Source organism: Phyllobates terribilis, unplaced genomic scaffold, assembly GCF_046119375.1.
Source record: "Phyllobates terribilis strain yellow unplaced genomic scaffold, ASM4611937v1 Scaffold_7__3_contigs__length_470593459, whole genome shotgun sequence".
In the NCBI taxonomy this organism is placed as follows: domain Eukaryota; kingdom Metazoa; phylum Chordata; class Amphibia; order Anura; family Dendrobatidae; genus Phyllobates; species Phyllobates terribilis.
The window spans coordinates 385,028,155-385,055,629 of NW_027362767.1; the positions used below are offsets into that span (position 1 = coordinate 385,028,155).

The window sequence follows — 27,475 nt, forward strand, 5'->3', positions numbered from 1 at the left end:
GGCAGGGTGTGGTTTGAATCAGTCTTGGCAGACCACACCCGGAGATGGCGAACAGCACCAGCCCCAGTACCCGTGCCAGTGGCCTACTGCAGGCCGAAGCGGCTCCGTGCAGCCTCACGGAGCTGATGGCCCAGCTCCCCGAAGAGGACCCTGAATTCCTCCGGGCTGGACTGGAGGATTTGGACCGAAGGATGGTCCATGCGCAGCGGGAGGCCATCGCGGGGTGGAGAGAAGAGATGGGCCGGCGGGTCGCAGCCCGGCAGCAAGTGGCGCTGCAAGCACCCGACAGCGTGCCTGCCCCTGAGGACAGAGGAGGACCACCAGAGGCTGAGAGCAGCGCTGCAAAGGGAGCAGGTAAGGGGGACGCCCCTGATACCAGCCCAGACGCCACTAACCTGCCCCTGGACCCCGTCGCGGAGCCGATCGCCCCAGAAGTCGCTGCACCTCCTCCTCTCCCACCGCCTGCACCTAGGTCCCAAGCCCCAAGCGCAGCCGCCGGACCACATCCCACGCCGTGCCCCTTGATCCCGGGTGCGGCCGGAAGCGGCCCGCTCCAGGCCCGGTCGCAAGGCCTGATGCCCCCAGGCGCCTTCCAACAACGAGCGCCCCCGGTCCCAACACTACCACCCCTGGGGACCGACTTATACAGTCAACTTGCCGGTCTTGAGGGAGAGCCGGTCCCCCTGCTACGCGGATGGGTTCACCCTTGCCATCAGAGGGACCTGTCCGCGGGGGCCAAAGCCCCACTTCCACTGCTCCTGCCCGCTCCGCAGCCAGTTGCCATCCCCCAGCTCCCGGATGAAGAGGTCCAGATGGAGTGGGACCAGACTGAGGAGGACCTGATGGGGTTCTCACAGGAGACGCGGGCGGACGCAGTTCGCAGACGGGAATTCTGTCGCTGGGAAATAGAGCCGCTGGAGAAGGAGAAACGGGCGCGGCACCAGAGGCAGGAACAGCTACAGGCCCGGAGCGCGGAGGAAAAGACCCGGACCCGCCAAGACCCCCAGGCTGCACGTGGTCCCACAGTCACCGGGATCGTGGTCAGGTTCCACCAGGAGAAGGGGTGGGGGTTCATTCGGGACCCGACGACGGACACAGACCTCTTTGTCAATCGGAGGGATTACTGTTGCTCCCGCGCACCATCACCCCCACCATCTGCACTCACTGCCCTGAGGCTATACTCCTCCCGTGGGGAGTTATACTACCCCCTGCTGCGCACACAACATCAGCCTCAGCGGTCTGCCCCCGCAGCGGCGGTTCTCAGTGACCGCAACCCACGGGTGGCGTAGTCGGACATTTAAACATTAAAAACCAAGTAAACAGATCCGCCACTGGTTTGACCACCCTGAGCCACGGGACCGGGTCGCCGCCACGGAGACTACAACCCCTAGCATTACACAGAGACCCGGCTCCGGGTATTCCCCTACACACACGGCCCAGGGGGCGCGTCATATACACAACAGGAGGCCGCACTGTTCCATCTATACACAGCGGGAGCCCGCACGTAGCCATCTATACACAGCGGGAGGCCGCACGTAGCCATCTATACACAGCGGGAGGCCGCACGTAGCCATCTATATATACACTGCGGGAGGCCGCACGTACCCATCTATACACAGCGGGAGGCCGCACGTAGCCATCTATACACAGTGGGAGGCCGCACACAGCCATCTATATACAGCGGTAGGCCGCATGTAGCCATCTATACACAGCGGGAGGACGCACGGTGCCATCTATACACAGCAGGAGGCTGCACGTAGCCATCTATACACAGCAGGAGGACGCACGGTGCCATCTATACACAGCGGGAGGCCGCACGGTGTCATCTATACACAGCAGGAGGCCGCACGGTGTCATCTATACACAGTGGGAGGCCGCACAACGCCCCCCAGATAAAGTGGGAGGCCGCACGGCACTCCCCCAGAGACAGCGGGAGGCCGCACGGCCGCCCCCCAGAGACAGCGGGAGACCGCAGGGCCCCCCCCAGAGACAGTGGGAGGCAGTCACACACACACACAAACATATACAGACATATACATACACGCATAAACACATTTGAAACACAAAAATACATATAAACAGACATCACACAATGATATCTGCCTACACACACACACACACACACTCACACACACTCACTCACCATCTCCCGGCTCGGCCCCCGTCGTCCAGCTCCTCTCCGGTGCAGCAGTGTAGGCCGGGCGCACACTGCGTGACGTCATGCTAGCAGACACGGCCGCGCACAGGACTGTGTCTCCTAGCTGTGATGCGGCCGGGCCAGCACACAGGGAAGTTAACAGGTGCAGTGCTGGCCCGGCCGAGGAAGAAGCAGCGGCGTGCGCAGCTGCTGGGGGAGCGGTCCGGGGGCCCCCCGCCTCTGACTGCCGGTATGTGCCGCGTTGCCGCACATATTCACATATTATAATGAGGGCAATCTGGCCATGGGCTCCCCGGGCGGTAGCCCAGAGTGCCCTCATTATAATCCGCCTATGCTCTCCAATGCCTCCGTGACAGGTACGCCACTGTTTGGTGTAAATATAAGGGGTTATTAATTTGCACACAAAAAATAACTCTTAACAAATAGAGTAAAACTTGATTAAAAGGTTTCTCTATCCTTCCTAATATGTGACGACTGCTATGACACCCACCCACACAGCGCCGGTTCTGGAGTCTGTATCCAGCGTGGCATTGCTTGCACTGGAAGGACCCCGGGGTGTTGACGCACTCCTGACCGGCACAGGCTCCTGGATTCTCACACTCGTTAATATCTGTAGAGAGGAAACTGAATATTACACTGATGAATATTTAATACATGATCTTCTCAGGCATCTTATCAGAATGTAATTTATGCTTTGGATTTTCACTATCAATTCCATCCTTAGCAATGGATAGGAGAAAATCCATGACAGATCTGCAGCAAAAATTGCAACATTTTTGCTGCAGAAAATTTGCAAAAATGTGCAAAATCAGCAGTGAAAAATGTACAAGTGCGAATGTACTCTTAGGTGTAAGAATCCCAGCGACATAAAATATACCAATGGTTCATATAAGAGTGCACTGATAATAGCCCTAAGTAAAGTAGCGGAAGCATCTTACCAATGCAGTCACTGCCTTGTGGGGTCAGTCTGTAGCCAGCTGGACAAGAACAGCGGAAACTACCAGGAGTGTTCAGGCATCTTCCAGATCCACAGGGACGTGGTGTCTGGCGGCATTCATCTATATCTGTATGTGGAGACATGAAACTGGTCATGAAAAGTGCAGATGCTGGGTTCTGTATCTGTGAGTGAACTATACAATTCTCATGTCGTAGCCAGAAAGTCTGACATTTCTGCAAGGTTGAAATTCTGCAGCATGCACATGGATTTCTGCAAGCTCCCATTCAAAAGCAGGAGAGGCGCAGAAACTTCTGCTCCAAATCCGCTGTGTGAAGATATACCCTAGCTCCCCACCAGGCAGGCACCAGCAACACAGCCGCCTGGGATAGAGCATCGCTATAATAGGCGTACGTCCTTCACCAAGCACAGGACAAGCCGTCTCTGGTTGAGCTATTTGGTCAAGTGCCCGTATGACTGCATGTTCCAGGAGTGAAATTCAAGCATAATGCACAATATACACGGCTAATAAAATATAGCAGCGGATACCTGTCATTACTGTAATGTAGACTATTTTTCAATTCAGTCTCTCCGGGGACTTAGTTGTAGGTTTACTCACTGTTATGTGTCTAAACTGCACAGTCTATGGACTTGTGAAAAATATTGAAGATATACAGTGCATCACGGTTGCAATACAGTTTAATATGTCTAGGAACTGTTCTGATTCTCATTCTCTGCCATCCACTCATTTTCAGTGGGTGGATCTCTTTTATCAACATTCTGCCAGCACTATTGGAGCTGGAACTTGCTATTGCTTTCTTTTCAGCACTATAGTATGTACTTTCCAGCATGCATTGCTCCTGGTTTCACGGCCGCAGGTGGCGCACATGGTTCGTGGACCCACTGTACCAAGGGGCTGGACTTGCCTAGGAGGGGTGTAGCTTAGTGGCTACCTGGTGTTCATTAGAGCTCCTGATGGTGGAGTCAAGCTTTAGGTGAAGGTAGCCGCCTGGTACTACTCCTAGGTAGTCCCCAGTACTGCAGCTGCCGACCCCAGGGGTCAGGTTCACTGGGCGGTGACACAGGACTGGAGTCACTGACGGACAAGATTCGGAGACTGACAGACAGTCTGGGAAATGTGGACTTCGGGGATAAGTTCTTGTTTAGACACACAGGTCTCGGGAAACGGATCAGGTACCGGCGACGCGGCTTCCGGGTTCAGGTTCCGCCGGAACGGCTTCAGGGTAACATACATGTAAGGGGATGACCGGAATCGTCATGCGCCTCTTCCCTCCTTATGCACAATGTATTGTACTCTGCTTATTATACGTATATGAACATGTATGTCACAGTTGTCGGACCTGTTAGTTGCAGGGTCAATTAGGTTTAGATAGGATCTGGGCAGTGCAGAGGTGGGCACTTTAAGATAAGATAAAGTTAAGGTAGGAAATAGTTAAAGAATTAGGAGTTGCGCAGAGTGGGAGGAGCAGGACAGTGGAGACTGGGGGAAGAGACTGTGAGAAGGCAGTGGTTACAGGACCAGGGAAAAGAGCAGCAGCACGGTTGGTCCAGCAGCAGAGAATTGTTGGCCTGTAAATCGGACCCTGACTTTATCAATACGCCCGGGACCTACGGTCTAGAAGAGGTAGCTGTGTGGCTTCCTTTAAGTCCTCCAAGAAGCGAAGGACTATACGGACGGGGATTAGTCCCGAGAAGGCTGTGCGGGACTCACAAGGCTGCAGTGCCTCAGCTATCGTAAGGGCCAAAGCGGCCAGCTAAGAAAAGGGATAGCTCAGGACAAACGGACGGTAAATAAGAACTCGTGCTATGTAAAGAACTGTAACTCTGCCAATGTGACTGTCCTGTTCTGCTATGCTGAAGATAAAAGTAAAGTTGTGTTTTTATACAAACATGGAGTGGAAGTCCTTTAATAATCAAGTGGCGGTCCCTGAAGGAAACGGATCGAGGATGGAGCAGAACTACAACCAGAAAGTAAGTGATGTGCAGCACAAGCACCTCATGGAAAGATTAGGACCCTTGTCTTTGTTTGGGAACCGGGGTGAAGGAGTACAACATTCCCTCGCCATCACAGCCACCTTAGGTCCCTTACAAAAGTGGCGCTGCGAGCAGGGTCGAGTCATGCATCGTGGAACGGGTGCGGGGAAGATTGTCATGAAGATGATAGTGAAAGTCAAGATGGAGTATGATGGCACGGAGGCTGGCAATAGCTCCGCCCATCGTGGGCGTCCTGGGCGCAAAACGTCGCCAAAAAACGATGAAGCATGGACGCCAAGCTGGGCTAAGACTGCGGCCCCTTGTGACAAGTGCCCGTCTGTGGTGGGCGCGGCGAAGAAGGAAGAAACCCCGCCCACCAATGAAGATTCCAGAGATAGAGTCAGCGTGCGAGGAATTTCCGGAGGCGGCTCCACCCACGGACGGGTGGAGCCTGGAGGGAGGATCCCTTGTGTCAAGCAGTGCGGCGCCATTGCTGAAGGAGATGATGAAGCAGCAACAGCCTGAGATCATGTCGTATCGTGGAGGCCTTGGCTGCAAAGAGTGGGATCGGTGCAGGGAGCGCCGAGTACAGGATGAATTATGGAGCCTGGGAGGAGGAGCTATGGCCGGCCGCATCACATATGGCCTAGTGAGACATTACAATTGCTCCTGTGGCTACGGCTTCATTCAGGAGTCAGGGACCGGCGAGAAGATCTACGTGAATGCTGGATCTGTCCGCGGCTGTGGCCCCTTGCTAGGGCAGCAGGGTGTTCTATATCAAAGAGTATGGGCCCCGAGGCCCATATGCAGTGGCCGTCACCATCCTGCCTGATGTGGAGCAGCAGCAGACCACAAACCGCCCTGTGCGGCCGGAAACCACAGCCGTAGTACAGCAGCTGACGGCGTCCCGGGCCAGTCCGGGGCCGGTGGGGCTACTTAGTGGAAGCCCTGATGTTTCCCTGGATCTCTACCAGAGCCCCAGTAAGATGTCTACAAACAGCCGAGTCTGTATCCCAACTGCTGCAGTCCCTGTCCACGGCCCCGGAGCAGCGGGAATCAGCAGGAGCAGCAGCTGCCGCCCCCATGTCAAGTGCCTCTGAGGATCTGTCGGGCCCAACACCTAATTCAGCCACACGGGAACGGACCAGGAGGGGAAGTGGAGAGTCCTCTTCTTTTACAGGATCGGTGGGACAAACTGTCCTGATATTCAAGGACAACAGGGTGGTGAATTACAACCACTATGCAGAAGCTGCAGATTAAACTGGCCGTGTGTGGATCGCGACCAATGTTGTGCTAGTTGCACTATGAATCTTACAAGAAGAGACTGTTCCTCATCTCTTAAAGGGCAAGGAGCCCTAATGGCACCAAGAGGAATTGGTTCTGGCCGGACATCCGGAAGATAACTTTGTGTTGTGTGTTTTCCCCCCTCCAAGTTTCTTTTCACATGTTTGCCCATGCCCCTGCTGGATTATGAGACTGAACCCTGATAGGGTTAAATACCCCTTGTCACTGGACTGTGTGCAGCTGCTCCATGGACTGTCCTCTTCTTACCCACGAACTGCCTATGTTTTCACCCTGAACTTTCTTTACAGGGACTAATGAGCAGCACATGCATTTTAACAGGGGTCGTACCCAGCTAAAAGGAGGGAGGGGGAAACTGTCAGGACGACCCGAGGATCATGCCGGGTCATGCGCCAGGACTGTTAGAGCTGATGTAAGTTGGCCGGCCAGTGGGCCATTGTGTTTTTAATAAGGACTACCTGTGTTTGGTAAGCCCGGAGCAGGATTTGTTGGCCAACGGGCCTGCGATAGACATTTTTTTGTGGGTCCCAGGAGCAAGGGGACCGGGGTCATTCCTACCCATGAGAGAAAAAAAAGAACTTTGACTCTATGTTCCGGGGTCCCAACCAAGTGGGACCGAGGTCACGGCTGACCACAGAGAAGAACTGTTTGAGGCATATTAATCTGTTGTGTATTTTAGAATAAATAGTGATATTAGCTGTTTTAAATGTCTATTAATGCTAGTTTACAGGTGTTGTCATGGCTGGGACGGCCATGTTCTAGGAGGGAGGAATGTAAGGGGGTGACCAGAATGGTCATGCGCCTCTTCCCTCCTTATGCACAATGTATTGTACTCTGCTTATTATATGTATATGAACATGTATGTCACAGTTGTCGGACCTGTTAGTTGCAGGGTCAATTAGGTTTAGATAGGATCTGGGCAGTGCAGAGGTGGGCACTTTAAGATAAGATAGAGTTAAGGTAGGAAATAGTTAAAGAATTAGGAGTTGCTCAGAGTGGGAGGAGCAGGACAGTGGAAACTGGGGGAAGTGACTGTGAGAAGGCAGTGGTTACAGGACCAGGGAAAGGAGCAGCAGCACGGTTGGTCCAGCAGCAGAGAATCGTCAACCTCTAAATCGGACCATGACTTTCCCATTACGCCCGGGACCTACGGTCTAGAAGAGGTAGCTGTGTGGCTTCCTTTAAGTCCTCCAAGAAGCGAAGGCCTATACAGACGGGGATTAGTCCCGAGAAGGCTGTGCGGGACTCACAAGGCTGCAGTGCCTCAGCTATCTTAAGGGCCAAAGCGGCCAGCTAAGAAAAGGGATAGCTCAGGACAAACGGACGGTAAATAAGAACCCGTGCTATGTAAAGAACTGTAACTCTGCCAATGTGACTGTCCTGTTCTGCTATGCTGAAGATAAAAGTAAAGTTGTGTTTTTATATAAACATGGAGTGGAAGTCCTTTAATATTCAATTGGCGGTCTCTGAAGGAAACGGATCGAGGATGGAGCAGAACTACAACCAGAAAGTAAGTGATGTGCAGCACAAGCACCTCATGGAAAGATTAGGACCCTTGCCTTTGTTTGGGAGCCGGGGTGAAGGAGTACAACATTCCCTCGCCATCACAGCCACCTTAGGTCCCTTACATACACACTACACAAGACTACAGGGACGACACAGGATAAGGAAATAAATATGATAAACTAAGGACAGGGGACCTGGCAACATACAGTTGCGCACACACTACCACTGAGTAACTATAGGGGTGGCTCAGGCATCTCCCTATTGGGGAGGGTGTCTTTTATACAAGATGTCTCCCAGCTATTGGCTGTGGGCATCTTTGCAGGTGCGCGCGCTGCCCCTTTAAAAACGGGAGCATGCGCACTAGGCGCACTGCTGGAAGCCTGTGCGGCGTGCACAGGGGAAGGAGGGAGAGGAGCATGAGGACGCTGCCGGGGTGGTGAGTATGTTGGCGTCACCGCATGGAGGGAGAAGGGGAACCATGCGGAGGCACCGGCAATAGGTGTTACATCTGGCTTGCCTGCCATGAACTGAAAATCCTCCTCTTTCTTATGCCTTTATGTAGTTTGAGAGACAGGAGAAGTGGTGCAAAGAGACAGAGACCCTTCCCACACCCTTTAATCTGTCTCGGCATCTCTGCTGCTAGAGATGGGTTAGACTTGACAACAGGCAGTGGATAGAAAGTTACACAGAAGGAAGACACTGTGGCCTGTGACACTTTAGAGGGATTTTTGGGGGTAAGACAACATATTTTTTTCAATAATGCGATTTTCAGATTGTCTATAAAATGAGTACCAGTTTTCTATAAGCAAAAAGTACAGAGACCAGCTGAGTTTACTGCATGCTCATCTTAGGGTCCTTTTAAGACTATGACATAGATTGCACAGGGTCCTACAGAAGTTGTTTGAAATCAGAGAAAGGTAATGTGTCTGGTATTACAGCTTACTGTTATTCACATCGATGTGGCTGAGCTGCAATGCCAGATACAATCTGTAGACAAGGATGGCGCTGTTTTGGAGGAAAGAAATCATGACCATTTTTTATCTCATTCAAGCACTTTAATTTATAAGAGCATACATTACTTATAGTACAGAAGAAGCTAGTTTGGTGATGACTTGTATTAGAAGATAAAGCACGTTCTGTACTAGGTCTGATATTTGCTACAGTAATTATATTTTTTAAATGTATACAGTGGCATGCAAAACGAGCAATAGCTATCACACTCATTTCTGTTCTAAGTTAGCTTTCATTATTATACTAACACAACCTGTAATGTTAGACAAGCTCTTTAGATCCTGTTACTCACCTGTCCCGGCTCCAGGACCGGATCCTGCTTTTTTAATCTATAGCCGGCTTCCTCTGTGGTAGTCCGTATCAAGTTACTGTGTTGACCCAGCAAGCACCACTGATGTCATCATCCTAGGTCTATTAATACTTGCTCAGACGGCCGCCCACCACCTAAGTATTCAGGACATTCCCTGAAGGTAGCCTCATCTTACTTTTGTTCTAGCCAGGTGTCTAATTATCTTACCAGCTACTCCTGTCAGCAACTCACCAACTGTCTACTAATTCCAAACTCAGTCCACCAATTCCTGGTGCTATTGCACTTTCATCTCTACTTTGTCATGTTACATTAACCAGCTTGACTCTACTCTCCTGATGCTGTCCACATTTGCTACTTTGTTATTGCTGTGAGTAACCGCATCTCTGCCAGCAAGTTATCAGTTTGCCTATACATTTCTGTTATTCCAATTAGTAGCTGCATCTCTGTAAGCAAGTTACCAGTCTGCCTATACATTTTTGCTATTCCAGTGAGTAGCTGCATCTCTGTAAGCAAGTTGCCAGTCTGCCTATACATTTCTGCTATTCCATTGAGTAACCGCATCTCTGCAAGCAAGTTACCAGTTTTCCTATACATCTCTGCATTCATGTGCATAACTGAACTCCTACATAAAGATAACAGTTCTCTACACATCTCTGCTGATTCTATACTATCTGCACATGTTGCTCAGCTACATCAATTGTTTCCTTCTCTACTTGCCCATCTGCCATCCCATCCTGCATACCCTGCTGTATTGGTCCTCACTGATCCGCATGCCGTCCTGCAAGTTCAGCTCACTGCATCATCAACTCCAGTTTGTACAGCTTAGAGAATCCACCCCACTGGGTGCACCCTTAATAGACCCATTTAATAGAAGTTATTCTGAGGACCCAATATCGATATATACAGTACAGACCAAAAGTTTGGACACACCTTCTCATTTAAAGATTTTTCTGTATTTTCATGACTATGAAAATTGTACATTCACACTGAAGGCATCAAAACTATGAATTAACACATGTGGAATTATATACTTAACAAAAAAGTGTGAAACAACTGAAAATATGTCTTATATTCTAGGTTCTACAAAGTAGCCACCTTTTTCTTTGATGACTGCTTTGTGCACAGCCGCTCATAATTACTTTGTAATCTGCCTGGTGTGAAATGTTCTCATTACACACTCAGAACAGATTATTTATGAATCTTCCCATAAGAAATAGAAGTGATTGGCTCCAAAATCACTCTCCATTGGTTTCTCAATTGCAAAATGTTCCCTTTAAAAAAAAGCAACGACTTTAGAAGAGGATGTAACCAGCATTTACTTACCTTGACAATCGGTGCCTTGAGAGTTGGCAGTAAACCCAGCAGGGCACACACACTGGTAACTTCCAGGGGTGTTCTCACATCGACCATTAAGACACAGGCGTCTAGGAGTTACGCGACACTCATCAATGTCTGGGAAACAAAAGAGGTGCCATACTGTTTTTATCACACATCATCATCTAATGCATCTCTAGTCCCACCTACAACCAACAGAATTGTGAATACAGCTCTGGAGAATAATTCACGCTGTCACTTAGGATCAGTAAATAATAAGTAATGCAATATTTTCAATACATTCGTGTCAGTTTCAGTGGACTAAAACGACACAGTGACATGCGATGGGCGCCATTTTTAAATTGATTGTGATCTTGCAGGTAAGCTGCTGCCATTGATTTGTGGCCTGAGCACCAAGCTGTCATCTTGTTCTGGCCCAACATATCTCATTAAATTAGCCATACATTACCTACACACGTGTTGCCCTGTGCATTAAGGCTAAACCCTGATGGACAGACACATCGGTAACTGCCGGGAGTATTTTCGCATCGCCCATTGGAGCACAGTTGTTGTCCACTGTTGCATTCATCAATATCTGTAAAGGGCAATCGCAAGTTAAGAAATATCAGCAACTTAAAGGGAGAATTACATTGGGGTTATTAAAAAAAACAACAAAGTTATCTTCTATTCAGCACCTCGTCTTCAGTGGAGAAGAAGTGATCATGCTCGACCTCCTCTCCATTCATTGTCTATGGGACTGCCGGTAATAGCCAAGTACAGTGCTCCACTTTTATCGGCAGTCCCATAGACAATGAGTGGAGTTTAGGTTGAGCATTTTCCATTCTCGATGTTCCAGATCCCCGTTCTCACGATCACTGGGGATCCCAGTGATCAGCAAGCTATCCCTTGCTTTTTCAGAAATAAGTAGAACATAAATGGGCCCGATTCTGTATATGTAAAGATTATCTGCCAGCAGACCATGCAGTTTGGTTCTGTATACTCAGATTGGAGGTTGTATCTGACCTGTACACTCAGTGCCTTGTGGGTTCGTTCTGAAACCAGCTGAGCAGGCGCAGCGATAACTGCCCACCGTATTTTCACATCGCCCATTAGTGCATGGACTTGGTCTCTGTCGACATTCATCCATATCTGTAGGACAAAAAATAGAATCATTTGACTAAATAAAGAATGTAATTTTCCCCATTGCAGGGAAAAAATGAAAAAATGAGAATAGCTGTAACAGTCACCCCCGATTACACCCATCCAGCATCATTTATATATGATATAATATGACGTACAGTAATTCCAGATCAGTGAATGATTATTTAAAGGGGAATTCCTAAAACCTATAAGATAGGGTGCAACTTATTGATCGCTGACTGCTTGGACCCACAGCAATCCCAAGATCGTGGCTCTACAGAGCCTAGTCTTGAATGGAGCGGAGGTGTGCATGCTCTGCTGCGCCTGCATTAGTTGTTTATAGCCCAGCGCTGTACTCTTTCGTCAGTCCCTAAGAAAATGAATGGAGCAGAAACTGACGGTGCGTACCTCAATGCCATTCAAGATTGGGCTGTGCAGAGCCCTGTTCCTGGGATTTGGACCCCCCCATTGATGTATTATTATGGTTATTATATCACTATTAAATAGTGCAAACAAACATTATGAAAACATGGGCAACACATGTCAACTTTAAATTTGCTTTACGGTTGTTCTTTAATCCGCATTTGAAGTTTTTGGGTAATTAGCATTAGATGCACAGGGACCGGACTGTGGGTAGTCAGGCTGGTAACTTGCTTACAAAGATGCAGCTCCTCACTGGAATAGCAGAAATGTATAGGCAGACTGGTAACTTGCTTACAGAGATGCAGCTACTCACAGGAATAGCAGAAATGTATAGGTAGACTGGTAACTTGCTTACAGAGATGCAGCTAGTCACTGGAATAGCAGAAATGTATAGGCAGACTGGTAACTTGCTTACAGATACAGAGATACAGCTCCGCCCCTGTGCATCTAAATCTAATTAAACTGAAAACTTCAAGTGCGGATTAAGGAACAACCGCAAAGTGGATTTCTTCACTAAAGGTATTGATTTAATCTGTATTACAGGCCATGCCTTTACATCACTAAATCATTATAATTACTGAGAACACATATGTTCGGCTGAACAGTCTCTGACTAGTAAAGGGTGGTTTTGAGCATTGGTTCCCTCTTTATTGATGGGACAACCTTTTTCCAAGGGTGAAAAATATCAAAACACTGCTTGGCAAAGTCCCCCAGCTCCCTCTCATCTTCATTGCTATTCTCCTCTCCTCATCCACCTCATTTGATAAACGACACACTTCCTGAATTCCACGAATATCCAGTATGGTCCTACATGACTTGTTTCCTGCATAATCTCACATCCAAGGTCTGTTTCTGAGGGTCTTTCTGTGTATACCACACCAGCACCAATTGCTTCATAACCCATCTCTAAGAACTAATATCTTCCAGACACTTCCTGTAACTCCAGACTTTCTAATCTGTCTTTTGATTTGCATTTCCCATTGTTTCTCGTGAAGTTGAGAAATATTGTATCCGTATATGCCTTTTTTTGTATGTTTTATTAAGTGTCAAGAATGGAAACTAGTAAGAGCATCCTATCAAATGATTATCCATCAACACTGGGATCTAGAAGGAGAATAAGCAATTTATCACAAATTTCGACCGTAGGGGATTTATGTTCCATCAAAGGAATTCAGGCCCTTTAATAAATTATTCATCTCAATTGTTCGTCTAGAGTGTGGAGGTCAAATAAAACTCTGTACCCCACTAATGTGATCCCCTGACATATCAGAAGATAAAGTGATTTTGAGCTGAATCCACTTTAGACCCGTGATGTATACGCTACTGGTGTCTGGGAGAATATAAACAATAAGGGGGAGACCTCCCGTACTCCCTGAAGAGTTACCTATTCTACTACATGGTCATCCTTTGATTGCTTGCCCTATCTGTCCATATCTTTTGGTACGGTTCATATAAAAAGTGTAATTTTGGGGCCTAAATTTACAATTCATGGACAAAAGTAATCTTTGAATTCTGTTTTTTTATTTTTCTTCAGTCCCAATACCACAGGTGTATAACCACCGCCCCCCGCCATGCCGTCTGCCTTTACTTATATGTGACAGAACGGCCGGTGGTGCAGAGCTCACTGATACCAGCGTGGTCCTGTAATAGGAGCCACCGGGGTAACTGTTCATGACATTTCTTCCCTCTTAATTATTCTATACATATTGTTGAAAAATGTAACTATTTAGGAACCACAACAACTCATCCCTGAAGTGGAGACTGCATAAAGTTACAGAGCGGGGTCACCGAGTGTTGAGGAGCAGAGGGCAGAAAAGTCACCAATGCTCGGGTGACCCCATAACTGTAGAGTCCAGACCTCCTCTGGTAGTAACAGCACAAACACTGCGCCCCCGCCGGGAGCTTCATGGCTGAGCAGCTGCATGCAGACGTACATCACCAAGCACAATGCTGAGCGTTGGATGGAGTAGTGTAATGCCGCCACCACTGGACTCTGGAGGAAGCATGTTCTGTGCAGTAATGGATCACACTGAGTCTGGTGAATGCCAGGAGAACATTACCCTCCTGACTGTATTGTGCCCGCTATAACGTTTGGCTTGTTATCAAGATTCAGCCTCGGCCCTTTAGTTCTAGTAAACAGAAATCTTAATGCTTCAGCACAAGACATTTTGGAGAATTGTAGCTTCCAGCTTTGTGGGAAGAGTTTGGGGAAAACCCTTTTTCGTTCCAGCATGATTGCCCAGTGCACAAAACACGGTCCATCGTTGGGGGACGTTAGCGTGGAAGAACATGAGCCCAGATCCTAATCTCATCGAACACTTTTGGGATGAATTAGAACTGAGATTGTGTGCCTGGTCTCTCCCCTACATCAGTGTCTGACCTCACAGATGCTTTTCTGGATGAAGGGGCAAAAATTTGCACAGATGCTTCCAAAATCTTGTAAAAAGCTTTTAGAGAAGAGTGAGAGCTGTTGTATCTGCAAAGCGGAAAACAACTCCATATTAATTCCTATGGATTTAGAACGGCATATCATAAAAGCTCCTGTAGTGTAATTCTAGGTGTCCCAGTACTTTTGTCCATATTATGTACAGTTTATGACACAATTTTCTTCCTGAAGACTTTCGATCTTTGACAAGTATGAAGGTCTTTCTGTTTCCAAGATCTGATCTCTCCCTTTGCTCTAGTTGGTCCTATATTAAGAAGCTTTTGTATGGTATACTTCACTAGGTTCCAATATTTGTCTCTCCAGATTCTGCACAACTACGACTTTCAACATATCTTCCAACAGTCTGTGGCATCACTGATCCACGTAATAATGAACTGGAAGAAAGGGGCACATCTGACTCTCTAATTTTGAGAACTTGGTCTATACAAGTCAGAGCTGCTAAATGCATCTTTTTTTTACAGAAACCCATAGAGGAAGTAGAACCATCTTGTACATATAAAGAATAACCGTGATGATTGTTTTAGCTTTATGATCTCCTTATAAACCCAACACTTGAGGAAAGGATTGAGAAACTTTAAGAGAAAAGGCGTCATCGTCATGAACATCAGACTTCCAGGCTACAGATGTGGCATAACATTCTTGTGCGAATCGCCGCCAACTACAGTTTGTTTCTTCTTTTTTTTTCTTCTTCACTTGATTAATGTTTTGCATTTTTATAGCCGTTAATTGGAAAGAAGAAACTATGAGAATGCATTTCCTGGAATTTCTGGACATATTCGTTCCAAATACAAAGTCATCTTGTTAATAAGCCATGTAATGGAGCTTAGATTGTTCAACAGAAACCAATGCCAATGACTCCATTGCCAAAACTTCCTAAGCGTCATCGCGCATTAAAGGCTAATTCCATGTGAAAGCTAAAACCTTAATTGCTGGTGGAATTAAGAAACATAAAAAAAAAACAAATGTTCTTCATCTTGGTATTCGAGTTTATCTCAGCTAATTCCACCCAAAATGAACCTTTCAGATTTGTGTGTAATTGGCTTTTCACAGAGATAGGTTATCTAATGATGGACACATAATCCGGGATCCACATAACTCCTCGATGCAGATAGAACAGCCAAATGAGCAGGTGTGCTAGAAGTTATGAAGACAGGCTGTCCAAGTTTTTTTGGGGGTTTGGGCATTGGCTGGCTCACCACACAATTGTTGATATTATTGCACCTGCTCCTCATGACTTCTCCTAAGGCTTAGTTTACATCTGTGTCTCCAAAGAAGATTCCATCGTTTTTGACTGAGAGAATAGTAGCTCTATTTTTTTCGTTAAAATAAGAAACATGGTGGCTCAAATTGGTTATCAAGGACTTAGGTGGCCTATTCTTAGGATAGGTCATCAGTTTTAGATTGATAGCGGTCCAACACTTGGCATGTCCACGACCAGCTGTTTGCAGGTCCCATGGTGGCCAGAAGTAAACAGTGTATGGACCTGAGACACCAGTGTATGGACCTGAGATACTTTCGGCTTTCATGGGACCTACAATCAGGTGATCAGTAGGAGTGCCAGGTCCCTAACCGATCTGATATAGATGACCAATCCTAAGGATAGTCCATCAATATCTCAGTCCTGGACAATCTTTTTAACCTGAGGGACTCTAGGGTCCATTGGTGTCCATTGTGCCATTGCTGATGGGAATCATAATGCAGATTTTAACAAAGCCTAAAGCAAAAACTCACTACTCACTATAACACATAGGCACTCTACTTGATTTCCAGTGACCGGATGACAGCTAATGTTAAAGGGGTTGACCCTATTGGCCTAGTAGGGCTTTTGATGTAAGAGACTGGGTATTCTTGGGACCCCCTCCTTTAGCTAATAATATTGGCTCTTGTCCTGGTAGTCCATCCATGCATGCCATTGGCAACCATTCAATTGAATGGCTAGCATGTAATACTACATTTCTCCTGTAGTGGCCACTGTAGGGAAAATATATGGCCAGAAACAATTCTCCCCAGCAATAGAAGGTTGATCTGCGTCGATCAGATGATCATTGGGCTATCTTCAGTTGTAAAAACATTTGTCTTGATGAGACATCTCTATTATGCAATTACTTAAAGTTTTAACAAAGATTTAACCTTCCTTTTTCCCATATAAAGTTATATAGATAATATGTACTTGGTGTCGCTAGGAAGTATTATTAAGTCACCTTATTTATTGCTAGGTGTACAAAAATTAATGAAATATGTTACAAATAGCGGAAATAATTCATTTTTTACCTATACAATGGGTGCCTTGTGTGCTCAACCAGTAGCCATTGTTGCACACACAGGTGTAACTGCCGGGACGCGGCTGGCAACGACCAGGACCGCAGATTTGTGGATTCAGTTCACACAAGTTGACTTCTGCAACAGAAAAAGATAGAAACTTGCTTAAATAAAATGTTGACTGCCATGTCGGCGGTGTCATCAATTTGTTACGTATATTTGAAATATTTTTACATTTCCACACTCTAAAAGGGGTTGTCCAAAATATATCAAAATCTTAGAAATCCCCTTTAATGACTAACCACGAATGTAAAAGACAGTGAAGAGTTCAGTATGTGACACAGAGATTACTGTCGTCACATTTTTACAGCAGGACTAGTATTGTGCTGACCATGGGTCAGAAGAGGCGGCTACCGAGGTAGACGTTATACATGAATTCCAGGCAAAAGGCAGCCCACCAAATAACCTGTCATGGTTAATTAAAAAGTGATAGAGCATATCCACTTCCATAATCTTCCTTACCCTGAGGGGGAGACTCCACTTCAGTCTCTATACGTTCCACCGGAGATGGTGACTTGGTGGGAAGAAGCCTTTGTATAATAGAAGGGGACCTGTTAATTTGGATCTGCGTCCTATCAGGGCTCTGCGGCGGAATATATGCCCGGGTCTGATCACTCTCTGGTCTTCTCTCCTCCACAATGAAACGGCCTGAAAACGTAAACCAGATTCAGTCTAATTTAATGCTGACATATTCTGCAGAGCTGTACGGAGGAAGCAGTCTCATCAGTCTCTGTCTCCAGTGAAGCCCACAATCTCATTTCTTTGTCTTAGGTTATAGGGTCAATTCCAAAGGAAGATATTTAACGATGACGATGAGGTCATATGTCATGGTACCTCCGTAACGCGGCACTGATGCGCAGTATGTGGAGGTTTGTGGACATAGAGGTCCAATATCATTAGTGACACCTATTGCAACACCACTACTAAGCCTTTCTTTGGCTAGGGCAAAATATGAAATTATGAATTATCATTTGACCAAATTGTAGAAGAAAAAGTGCAGAAATTAACTGGTTACCTACCTAAATGCTGTACCCCCACCCAATTACCAAGGATACCCACTGAGCTTCTTTTCCTGCCTCATGGATAGTGCAGCCCCTGGCCACTATCCATGTACTAAACATAGCTTTTTGGACTCTGAAATAATCTTCATAACATAATGGGTATTAGGCAACATTGGCTGGTTGACTTTGAGGATTGAAAACTGTGGGATTAAAGAAAATGTCCATCTCTAACATGGCCGTTTCACACATCATCAATGTATGGACCATGATGTCTGGACCGGCCGCTGGTCTCCTAATCTAAACTCAACAACATAATTTACTCTACTTCTATGAATCTGTCAAGTTTGGGTCAAGGGAACCAACGCTGGTCCAGACTTTGTGGTCCGAACATAGACAGTCAGTGTCAGAAGTGTGAAACCGATCTACAGAATGGCATCCTCTTCTTCTACCAAACAAACGGGTCCATGCACTCGATTCCACCACCACTGCAGGTACCTGACATGGTACTATCATATAGGTAGAAATGTACATGATGGGGAATATAGATGTCATAAATATCAGAAGATCTGACTGATCTCTTACTGGTAACAGGTTTCGGTGGTGGTACAGGAGTGGATAGTGTCAGAATTCTGGATCCAGGCTGTCGTAGGACAGGAACACGATCTTGACCAACAAAACGATGGTTAATTTTCAAGTCTGAAGCTGAGTAATGGTAACCTGGACCAGCGGGGCATGTCTCTTTAAATCCGTCTGCAACATTAAATAATAAGGTTATATTAAGTATTGATACAAAACTATTCACAGTTGGAGCAGGACTGAAAACTTGACTGACGGCTTCCTACCTGTGCCAAAGGGAGGACAACTTTCACATCCTTTGCCCCAAGCTTTTCCCACGCGACTGCAACAACAAATCTGTTTGGTGATATTCCTAAGGATAGGAAGGGAGCACCCGCCATCCCGTAAGACCCTAAAGCAGGGACCTTTGGCTTCTGAAATCACATGATGAGCTGAGGAGGAAGATGCAATATATATATATATATATATACACTGCTCAGAAAAATAAAGGCAACACTTAAACAACAGAATATAACTCCAAGTAAATCAAACTTTTTTTAAATCAAACTGTCTACTTAGGAAGCAACACTGATTGACAATCAATTTCACATGCTGTTGTGCAAATGGAATAGACAATAGATGGAAATTATTGGGAATTATCAAGACACCCTCAATAAAGGAGTGGTTCTGCAGGTGGGGACCACAGACCACATCTCAGTACCAATGCTTTCTGGCTGATGTTTTGGTCGCTTTTGAATGTTGGTTGTGCTTTCACACTCATGGTAGCATGAGACGGACTCTACAACCCACAGAAGTTGCTCAGGTAGTGCAGCTCATCCAGGATGGCACATCAATGCGAGCTGTGGCAAGAAGGTTTGCTGTGTCTGTCAACGTAGTGTCCAGAGTCTGGAGGCGCTACCAGGAGACAGGCCAGTACACCAGGAGACGTGGAGGGGGCCGTAGGAGGGCAACAACCCAGCAGCAGGACCGCTACCTCCGCCTTTGTGCAAGGAGGAACAGGAGGAGCACTGCCAGAGCCCTGCAAAATGACCTCCTGCAGGCCACAAATGTGCATGTGTCTGCACAAACTGTTAGAAACCGACTCCATGAGGGTGGTATGAGGGCCCGACGTCCACAGATGGGGGTTGTGCTCACAGCCCAACACCGTGCAGGACCCTTGGCAATTGCCACAGAACACCAGGATTGGCAAAGTCGCCACTGGCACCCTGTGCTCTTCACAGATGAAAGCAGGTTCACACTGAGCACATGTGACAGACGTGACAGAGTCTGGAGATACCATGGAGAGCGATCTGCCGCCTGCAACATCCTTCAGCATGACCGGTTTGGCAGTGGGTCAGTAATGGTGTGGGGTACCATTTCTTTGGAGGGCCGCACAGCCCTCCATGTGCTCGCCAGAGGTAGCCTGACTGCCATTAGGTACCGTGATGAGATCCTCAGACCCCTTGTGAGACCATATGCTAGTGCGGTTGGCCCTGGGTTCCTCCTAATGCAGGACAATGCCAGACCTCATGTGGCTGGAGTGTGTCAGCAGTTCCTGCAAGATGAAGGCATTGAAGCTATGGTCCGCCCGTTCCCCAGACCGGAATCCAATTGAGCACATGTGGGACATCATGTCTCGCTCCATCCACCAATGTCACGTTGCACCACAGACTGTCAAGGAGTTGGCGGATGCTTTAGTCCAGGTCTGGGAGGAGATCCCACAGGAGACCATCCGCAGCCTCATCAGGAGCATGCCCAGGTGTTGTAGGGAGGTCATACAGGCACGTGGAGGCCACACACAATACTGAGACTCATTTTGACTTGTTTTAAGGACATTACATCAAAGTTGGATCAGCCTGTAGTGTATTTTTCCACTTTAATTTTGGGGGTGACTCCAAATCCAGGCCTCCATTGGTTAATAAATTTGATTTCCATTGATGATTTTTGTGTGATTTTGTTGTCAGCACATTCAACTTTGTACAGAACAAAGTATTCAATGAGAATATTTAATTTATTCAGATCTAGGATGTGTTATTTGAGTGTTCCCTTTATTTTTTGAGCAGTGTATTACAGCGGGCCCATATACAATGGAGACATCACCTTTAACAACATTAATGGGATGCCTTCAAGAATTTTCCTGGACTTAAGGCCTCTATACACATTAAATGGCTGTCAGCCAAATGATGTTTTGACGTACAGCCAACAGCCATCTCAGCCCACTCTCCCATACACAGGAGCGTTCGTTCCGCTGAGTGCTCCTGTGTTCGCTATGAGAAAGCTGCCAGCTGACACATCGCCCTGTGGCATATCTCTGGGAGAACAATATGATCTGCAGTCTAAAATCGGACATGCCTGATTGACATCCCTCTTGACAATCATTTGGCCGGTGCCCCCATACACATTAGACTGTTGGCCGATAATGGCTGTTTCGGATGACATTAGTACAAGTAAATGGGAAAGAGCTTGCAGTAGCACTCCACAATGTATGGCGAGAAGGGACAGTTGATTATTTACTAATTGAAGCTCATGGTGTAATCTGCAACAACCAGGTGCAGAGATATCAGCCACACTGAGCCTTGGTGATGAAGATGGCCCAATGCTGCCTCTGTCACCAGCATATTATATTGCACATGGTACGTGGAGATGCCATTACAGATTTTGCATTGGGGCTCAGGAACTTCAAGTTACACCTCCGGTAACAATACTGGCTCCAGACTTGCAACTTTTATTAGTCTAAATGCCGTCAGCAATGATTAACGGCCCTATGAATTCTTAAAGTTTTCAGTCGTTACGACTATAAATAATAAAGATGCATGCAACAAAATTAGGATATAATAAGTCAAGAAAGGCTGAACTCACATATACAGCTGCTCCTTGAGGAATCAAGGAGATATCCTTCTTTGCACAAACAGGAAAAGCTCCCTCTAGTGTTGGTGCAGTCACCATTCTGACACAATGATGGATCCTTGCACTCATCTACATCTGCAAAGTAAGATGGTATAAGAAGTGGATGAGTACAAGAAAATAAGAAATTCCTAATGCAAAACACCCCACATCACAGGAAAGGGGATCCCAAGAAAAGTTTACTACTCTTTCCAATTTCAGGGTTGCTTGACCCTCAAGCTGGATGATTCATCATTTATTGATCAGCTTACCTACACATGTCCCATTGATTCTTTCAAAACCCTTAGGACAAGGTGATTGTGAAAGACTCCCCGACGTGGACTCTCCTATGGAGACAAAACATGCAGATGTGACTGTATGAGACTTATTTAAGAGCAATGAAGTCTACGTCATCTCCTTAGCAGTTAGAATTCAGATATTTCTGCTTCTAGAAAAACAGAAGCAGTGCCCATGACCAGAAAGGGTCCATAACTCCTCAGTGGTAAGACAGTATTCAGTTTGACTGTATCATGACGACTATAAAGTGTTTAAAGGGGACCTATCATTTGCCATAAATATGTAATTTTTTTTACTAAGTGTAAATGCTCCTGTTTTCCTGAATCCGGCGTTGTTTTTCTTTTGTTCCTGCACCTCTCCGTTCCTTAGATATGGCCTCCTCTTTCCTGTATGTAATCTGCATGGGCATGGTCTGCAAGAACACTCCCACAGGGAGGAGTTAAGAACCACGCCCACTTAATTAAAGACCACATTTATATAAAGGGAAGAGAGGCTATAACTCAGGAACAGAGAGGCGCAGGAAGAAAAGAAAAACAACGCCGGATTCAGCAGAAAAGCGGCATTTACACCAGGTAATAAATACATGCTTATGGCAAGTGACAGGTCCTCTTTAAGGTAATCTTTACCACATGGGGGCTTAAACTTCTCTGATTCAGCTCCTAGCTTGCTTTTACAAATTTTCTTTACACTGAAACAGGAAACTTACATTCAGGATTTATCCAGCCAAGAAAATTGATGATACATCCTTAGAATAGACCGTTAATATATTGGTGGGGGTCTGTCTGCCAAACAGCATAATGAGCTGCAGTACCCAACACAACCACTACAAAGTGTATGGCGCTGTGGCTATAGCACCAGTTGTCTGATTGACGGGTGCTGGCAGCCGAACTCCTACCAATCTGATGTTAATGTCTTATCCTAAGGAAAGGATAGCAGCCAGCGCTATGGAGGGAGGACACATCCTGTTCCATATATTTCTGTTAGCTACAATTGCATACTGTCATGAACAGCCAGGACATATCTCAACACAAGTGCATATATTAGACAGTTGTATATTTTATAGTAGCTGAGCCAGGGAAAGACGTCTGGGGGTGGGGAATGGGGTTATTTATTTAACATATACTTTTATAACAGATGGACAGGAGACACAGCTTAAAATTCAGCGTCTGTCTCCAAACTGTTATAATTACTTGCAACGTAGCCTATGCTTAGTGGTGATAGCACAAGGCTCACCTTTAAGGGAAACCTGTCAGCATGGTTTTACAGTAATGATATAACTGTGTTGGTGATTGTCCGCCAGTAAAAGTGATATTTTATTGATAGAGATCCCATGTGCCTATCATGAGAAATGTAATGTAGAAACCATATGCAAATTAGGCAGTATGTGCACGAGGTGGGGGGGGGGGTAGATGTCAATCCACATAGAAGATGCAGTCTGAGTGCACTTCTGGCCTGATTTCCATACAGCTTTTTTTATTGGGAGACAAGGGATCCTCCTGTTTGGAAAAGTCTGCTGCTCTTTTCATAAATCATATATGAGCTCAGTACCTATAACTTCCTCATGTGCTTTCCTCCCTAGTTTGTAGCCTGTTTTTTTCACCCTCTCTAAGACTGAACATGCTTTCTTCCCTCTCCACACTGTGGAGATCTATGTACAACCTGTCACTGCTCCTATGTATAACCCAGAGATAAGGTAGTTGGAGAGCAGAGAGCTGTCAAGAGCAGAAGCTCCCATGGATTTGTAAAATTTCTTGCAAAATACTTACAGATTCTCTGCTGCAGTAAAATGGTAAAAAAAATCATTACTTTCTCAGTAATATAGCCTAGATGTTAGCTCTGCGAGTATGCGGGCTGCTGCTTTCTTCATTAGCTCATATATCAGCTCAGAACCTATAACCTCTTCATGTGCTTTCCTGCTTAATTTGTAGCCTCTTTTATTTGCCCTCTCTAAGGGCAGGTGCAGACGGCCGTAGATTCTCTCATCAGAGAGGATCGGGCCGATTTTGCAAATGACACTGTGATCCAACTCTGATCAGAGTTTGATCAGAGTGTCAGCACAGTGTATTCCGATTCTCTTGGATGAGAAGATGGAGAAAAAAATGTCTATCTTCTCCATTCTGTCAATGCACGAAAGTTGGACTGCACTTAGATGTCATCCAATTGCAGTGTGATGGTTTCCACAGACTCATTAGCTTGCATGGCCAAGTGCAATACGAATATCAGATCAAAGTTGGGCATGCAGCGATCTTTTTTCCTTGGGTAGTCTCTGAATCGTTCATGTGTACAGCCCCGTAGATTAACATTTGTCTGATTGCAATTCCATGTTTTGTGGGATCGTACTCGGAGAGCAAATACGCTCGTCTGCACCTGCCCTAAGACTGTACATACTTCCTTCCCTCTCCACACTGTGGAGATCTATGTACAACCCTCTCACTGCTCCTATGTCTAATCCTGAGAGAAGGCAGGTGGAGAGCCAAGAGCTGTCAGGACCAGAAGCTCTGATTGATTTGTAACATTTTTTGCGACTGCTCAGCTAGATAAAAGTCTTACAGTCTCTCTGCTGCAGTAACGTGGTAGAAAATGATTAATTAAGACTATTTAGAAAGTTGCTTAATGTAACATCCCTGGCAGTGTGCTTGCATGGTGCACCACCTCCCACCATGCAAGGCCGCAATCTTACCTGTTAGTCCATGCTGCACTCTTTGCTCTAGTACCTGCTGTGTCCATGTCTCTTGTCTGATTGCTTAGGGCGTCGGCGCGGCTTTCTGCTTGTTTCTTATAGCTACTGTGTGCATAGTCCTAATGCGTCCCCAGCCTATTGCTGTGATTGACTGGATACTTAAACCCCCTCCACCCAGTAGGAGGTGCCTGAGCAACACTTTCACTCAGTTTGTCTTTTGCAACTGAGTTGCCAGGTCCTGTCCTGTATCTAGTCTGTTCTGCCACCCTGGGGGCTGAGTACCCAGGGCCGCTACCTGTACCTCTGACTTTTAGTCTGTTCCCGCCACCCTGGGGGCTGAGTACCCAGGGCCGCTACCTGTATCTCTGACTTCTAGTCTGTTTCTGCCACCCTGGGGGCTGAGTTCCCAGGCTTGTTCCTGTATCTTGTTCCCGGTTCAGTTCCAGTCTGAACAGTGTCCTAGCCCATTACTTGTTTCTCTCTATGTCCATACCTTCCCTTTTCCTGCAGTGTCTGAACCTGCACCTAACTCCAACTCGTTGTCTCTGTACTTCTGTTTGTGAGTTTTGTGTCCACTCGCTACTTCATTGTAAGTACCTTGTGTGTATCTGGTTCTGCTTGTCCCCTTTCCCTGCCTCCGTATCTACCTCCTGTGTTCTAACCATCTTCCTGTATTTTCCAGTCTTTTCCATGTGAACAGAGCCCTGTCCTGTCTGCCTTCACCTTCTGCTCTGTTCTGCTCTGCTTGTTCACCGCTCCGGCGGTTCCACTCTGCTCCGCTTGTTTACCGCACCTGCGGTTTTGCTCCGCTCTGCTTGTTCACCGCACCTGCGGTTTTGCTCCGCTCTGCTTGTTCACCGCACATGCGGTTTTGCTCCGCTCTGCTTGTTCACCGCACCTGCGGTTTTGCTCCGCTCTGCTTGTTCACCACACCTGCGGTTTTGCTCCGCTCTGCTTGTTCACCGCACCTGCGGTTTTGCTCCGCTCTGCTTGTTCACCGCACCTGCGGTTTTGCTCCGCTCTGCTTGTTCACCGCAACTGCGGTTTTGCTCCGCTCTGCTTGTTCACCGCACCTGCGGTTTTGCTCTGCTAGTCCACCGCACCTGCGGCTCTGTTCCTGTATCCCAGTCTGTACTGGTCCCTATCCAGCCTGCGTTCATACCTGCCAGTATCTGCCTGTCTGCATTCCAGCCGTGCCTGTCAGCACCCGCCTGTCTGCATACCAGCCGTGCCTGCCAGTACCCACTTGCCTTCATACCAGCCGTGCCTGCTAAGTACCCACCTGCCGTCATGCCAGCCGTGCCTGCCAGTACCCACCTGTCTGCATACCAGCTAACCTGCCTGTTCCTGCATTCCCCGGTGTGGGTCAACAGCTGTGACCGGGGTCTGACCTGGAGTAGCACCTGCTCCCTCTGCTCGGTTCCTCCCTGGTTCACGGTGTCGACTGAGCCGCCGTGCGACCTTGGTCGGACCGGGTTGATACTTACAGTAGTTACGCCCCTCCAGGCACTCCTCGGTTCATGGTCCAATGGGATCACTAATCACGCTCATGCCAGTTAGTCCGGGCGCGAGCGTAACACTTAACTTTGCATTTAGGAAGCAAATAAACAATAAAAAAATCTATGTGAAGGTATACATTGTCTTTAAAGTCAGGATGGTAGACAGAAAGACACAGTAGTGACCAAAAGTTTGGCATTTTTTTAAAGTGTGATTACTTCTGTCTGGTTGCTGTGATGCCATTTTCCTGGTGATTTTAGTAAACCGGAAGCAAATGGTTGTCAGCTATAAGGATGAAAATTGTGCTTGACATTGTTTTATCCCTTTATGTGTTAGTTTTCAATATTTGCTGGGCCAAATGTTCTGCATATTTTGTGGGTAGTCGAATTTTGCCTAAAATACTTTTTTTATGTGTGTGTTTTTAGGTTACAACATGGTAAAGACAAAGCCAAATTTATCACCAGATGTCAAGAAGCTTATTATTCTGAGCGTGAACTCAGGCAAAAGCCAAAAAGAGGTAACTGTGGAACTCCACTGTTCTCAAAGTCAAGTGTCACATATATTAAAGAAAGAAAAAGAAGGTTATGGAACAGCTGACAAACCTAGAAGTGGACGGCCACTGAAAACGTCCTCCAGAGTTGATCACATTATTAAGAAAAACTCAGTATCTGATGTCCATAAAAGTGCTGTACACATTTCGCACGAAATGAACAAAGATTATGGGGTCAAAAGGAGTCTCCAAACTATGGTGCAACGGCTAAGAGCAGTAGGGGTGAACGCATGAGTTCCAGTCAAGAAACCTTTCATCTCTGCAAAGAACCGGAAGGTCTGACTTAAGTTTGCCAAAGAACACACCAAATGGAAAGAGACAGATTGGTCTAAGGTGTTGTGCTCGGATGAATCCAAGTTTCAGTCGATTTGATAGTGATGGCAAGCACTATATATACCGCCCAATTGGAAAACAAAAAGATGTAAGGTATCAAACACCTACAGTGAAACATGGTGGTGGCAATGTCATGGTTTGGGGCTGCTTTTCTGCATCTGCCATTGTCCCTTTGCATAGAATTGATGGAAACATGAATGCTACCATGTACAAGGATATACTGGAGAATGTAATGCTGCCACATGGTAAAACCAAAGTAGGCAGGAGATAGAAATTCCAGCAAGACAATGATCCTAAGCACACCTCCAATTTAATCACAAATTGGTTAGCAAAGAAAAATGTTCATCTTTTGCAATGGCCAAGCCAATCTGATTTACACCCTATAGAGCACCTTTGGGACGAGTTAGGGCCTGTACCTTTAGCAATACAGATGAATTGTTTACAGATTTGCAAATGGAAGGGAGCAAGATCCCTCAAGATGTCTTGAATACCCAAGTGGCTTAAATGCCCCATTGGTGTAGTGCAGTAATTAAAGCAAGAGGTTATGCTACAAAATACTAAGTTATGGCATTGTAAACAATGAATTACTCTCTATGTTGTGATCAATAAATAGTATATGCAAAACTTGTGGCCGTCAGTTTTCTTTAATTAAATGACCATTTGTGACATTCTGAAGTAGTACTATTGCTTACAAAGCATCCAGCAACTGTTAAAAATAACACAAGCACAGGAGACAGGAAGTGTTGTGCTTCAGAAGCATCCAGCAACTAGAGGGGTTAACACAGTCTCAGGAGACAGGGAGTGTTTTAGCAGAACCCTAG

At 46.5% G+C, this 27,475-nt stretch overlaps 1 protein-coding gene across 3 annotated transcripts in view; it reads right to left on the minus strand.

Moving 5' to 3' along the window:
* Nucleotides 1-27,475, minus strand: part of LTBP4 (latent transforming growth factor beta binding protein 4) — a 143,000-nt gene that overhangs the window by 31,083 nt on the left and 84,442 nt on the right. For 2 of the 3 annotated variants that reach the window (XM_073641472.1, XM_073641473.1), the window contains exons 5-15: nt 21,570-21,644; nt 21,274-21,396; nt 18,702-18,866; nt 18,442-18,609; nt 17,321-17,506; nt 16,811-16,936; nt 11,554-11,679; nt 11,000-11,125; nt 10,540-10,668; nt 3,097-3,222; nt 2,649-2,768 (exon numbers count right to left, since the gene is read on the minus strand). In XM_073641472.1, the coding sequence (XP_073497573.1) occupies nt 2,649-2,768; nt 3,097-3,222; nt 10,540-10,668; nt 11,000-11,125; nt 11,554-11,679; nt 16,811-16,936; nt 17,321-17,506; nt 18,442-18,609; nt 18,702-18,866; nt 21,274-21,396; nt 21,570-21,644 (1,470 nt within the window). The remainder of the gene's footprint in view (nt 1-2,648; nt 2,769-3,096; nt 3,223-10,539; nt 10,669-10,999; nt 11,126-11,553; nt 11,680-16,810; nt 16,937-17,320; nt 17,507-18,441; nt 18,610-18,701; nt 18,867-21,273; nt 21,397-21,569; nt 21,645-27,475) is intronic. The other variant, XM_073641474.1, reaches the window with a different exon arrangement.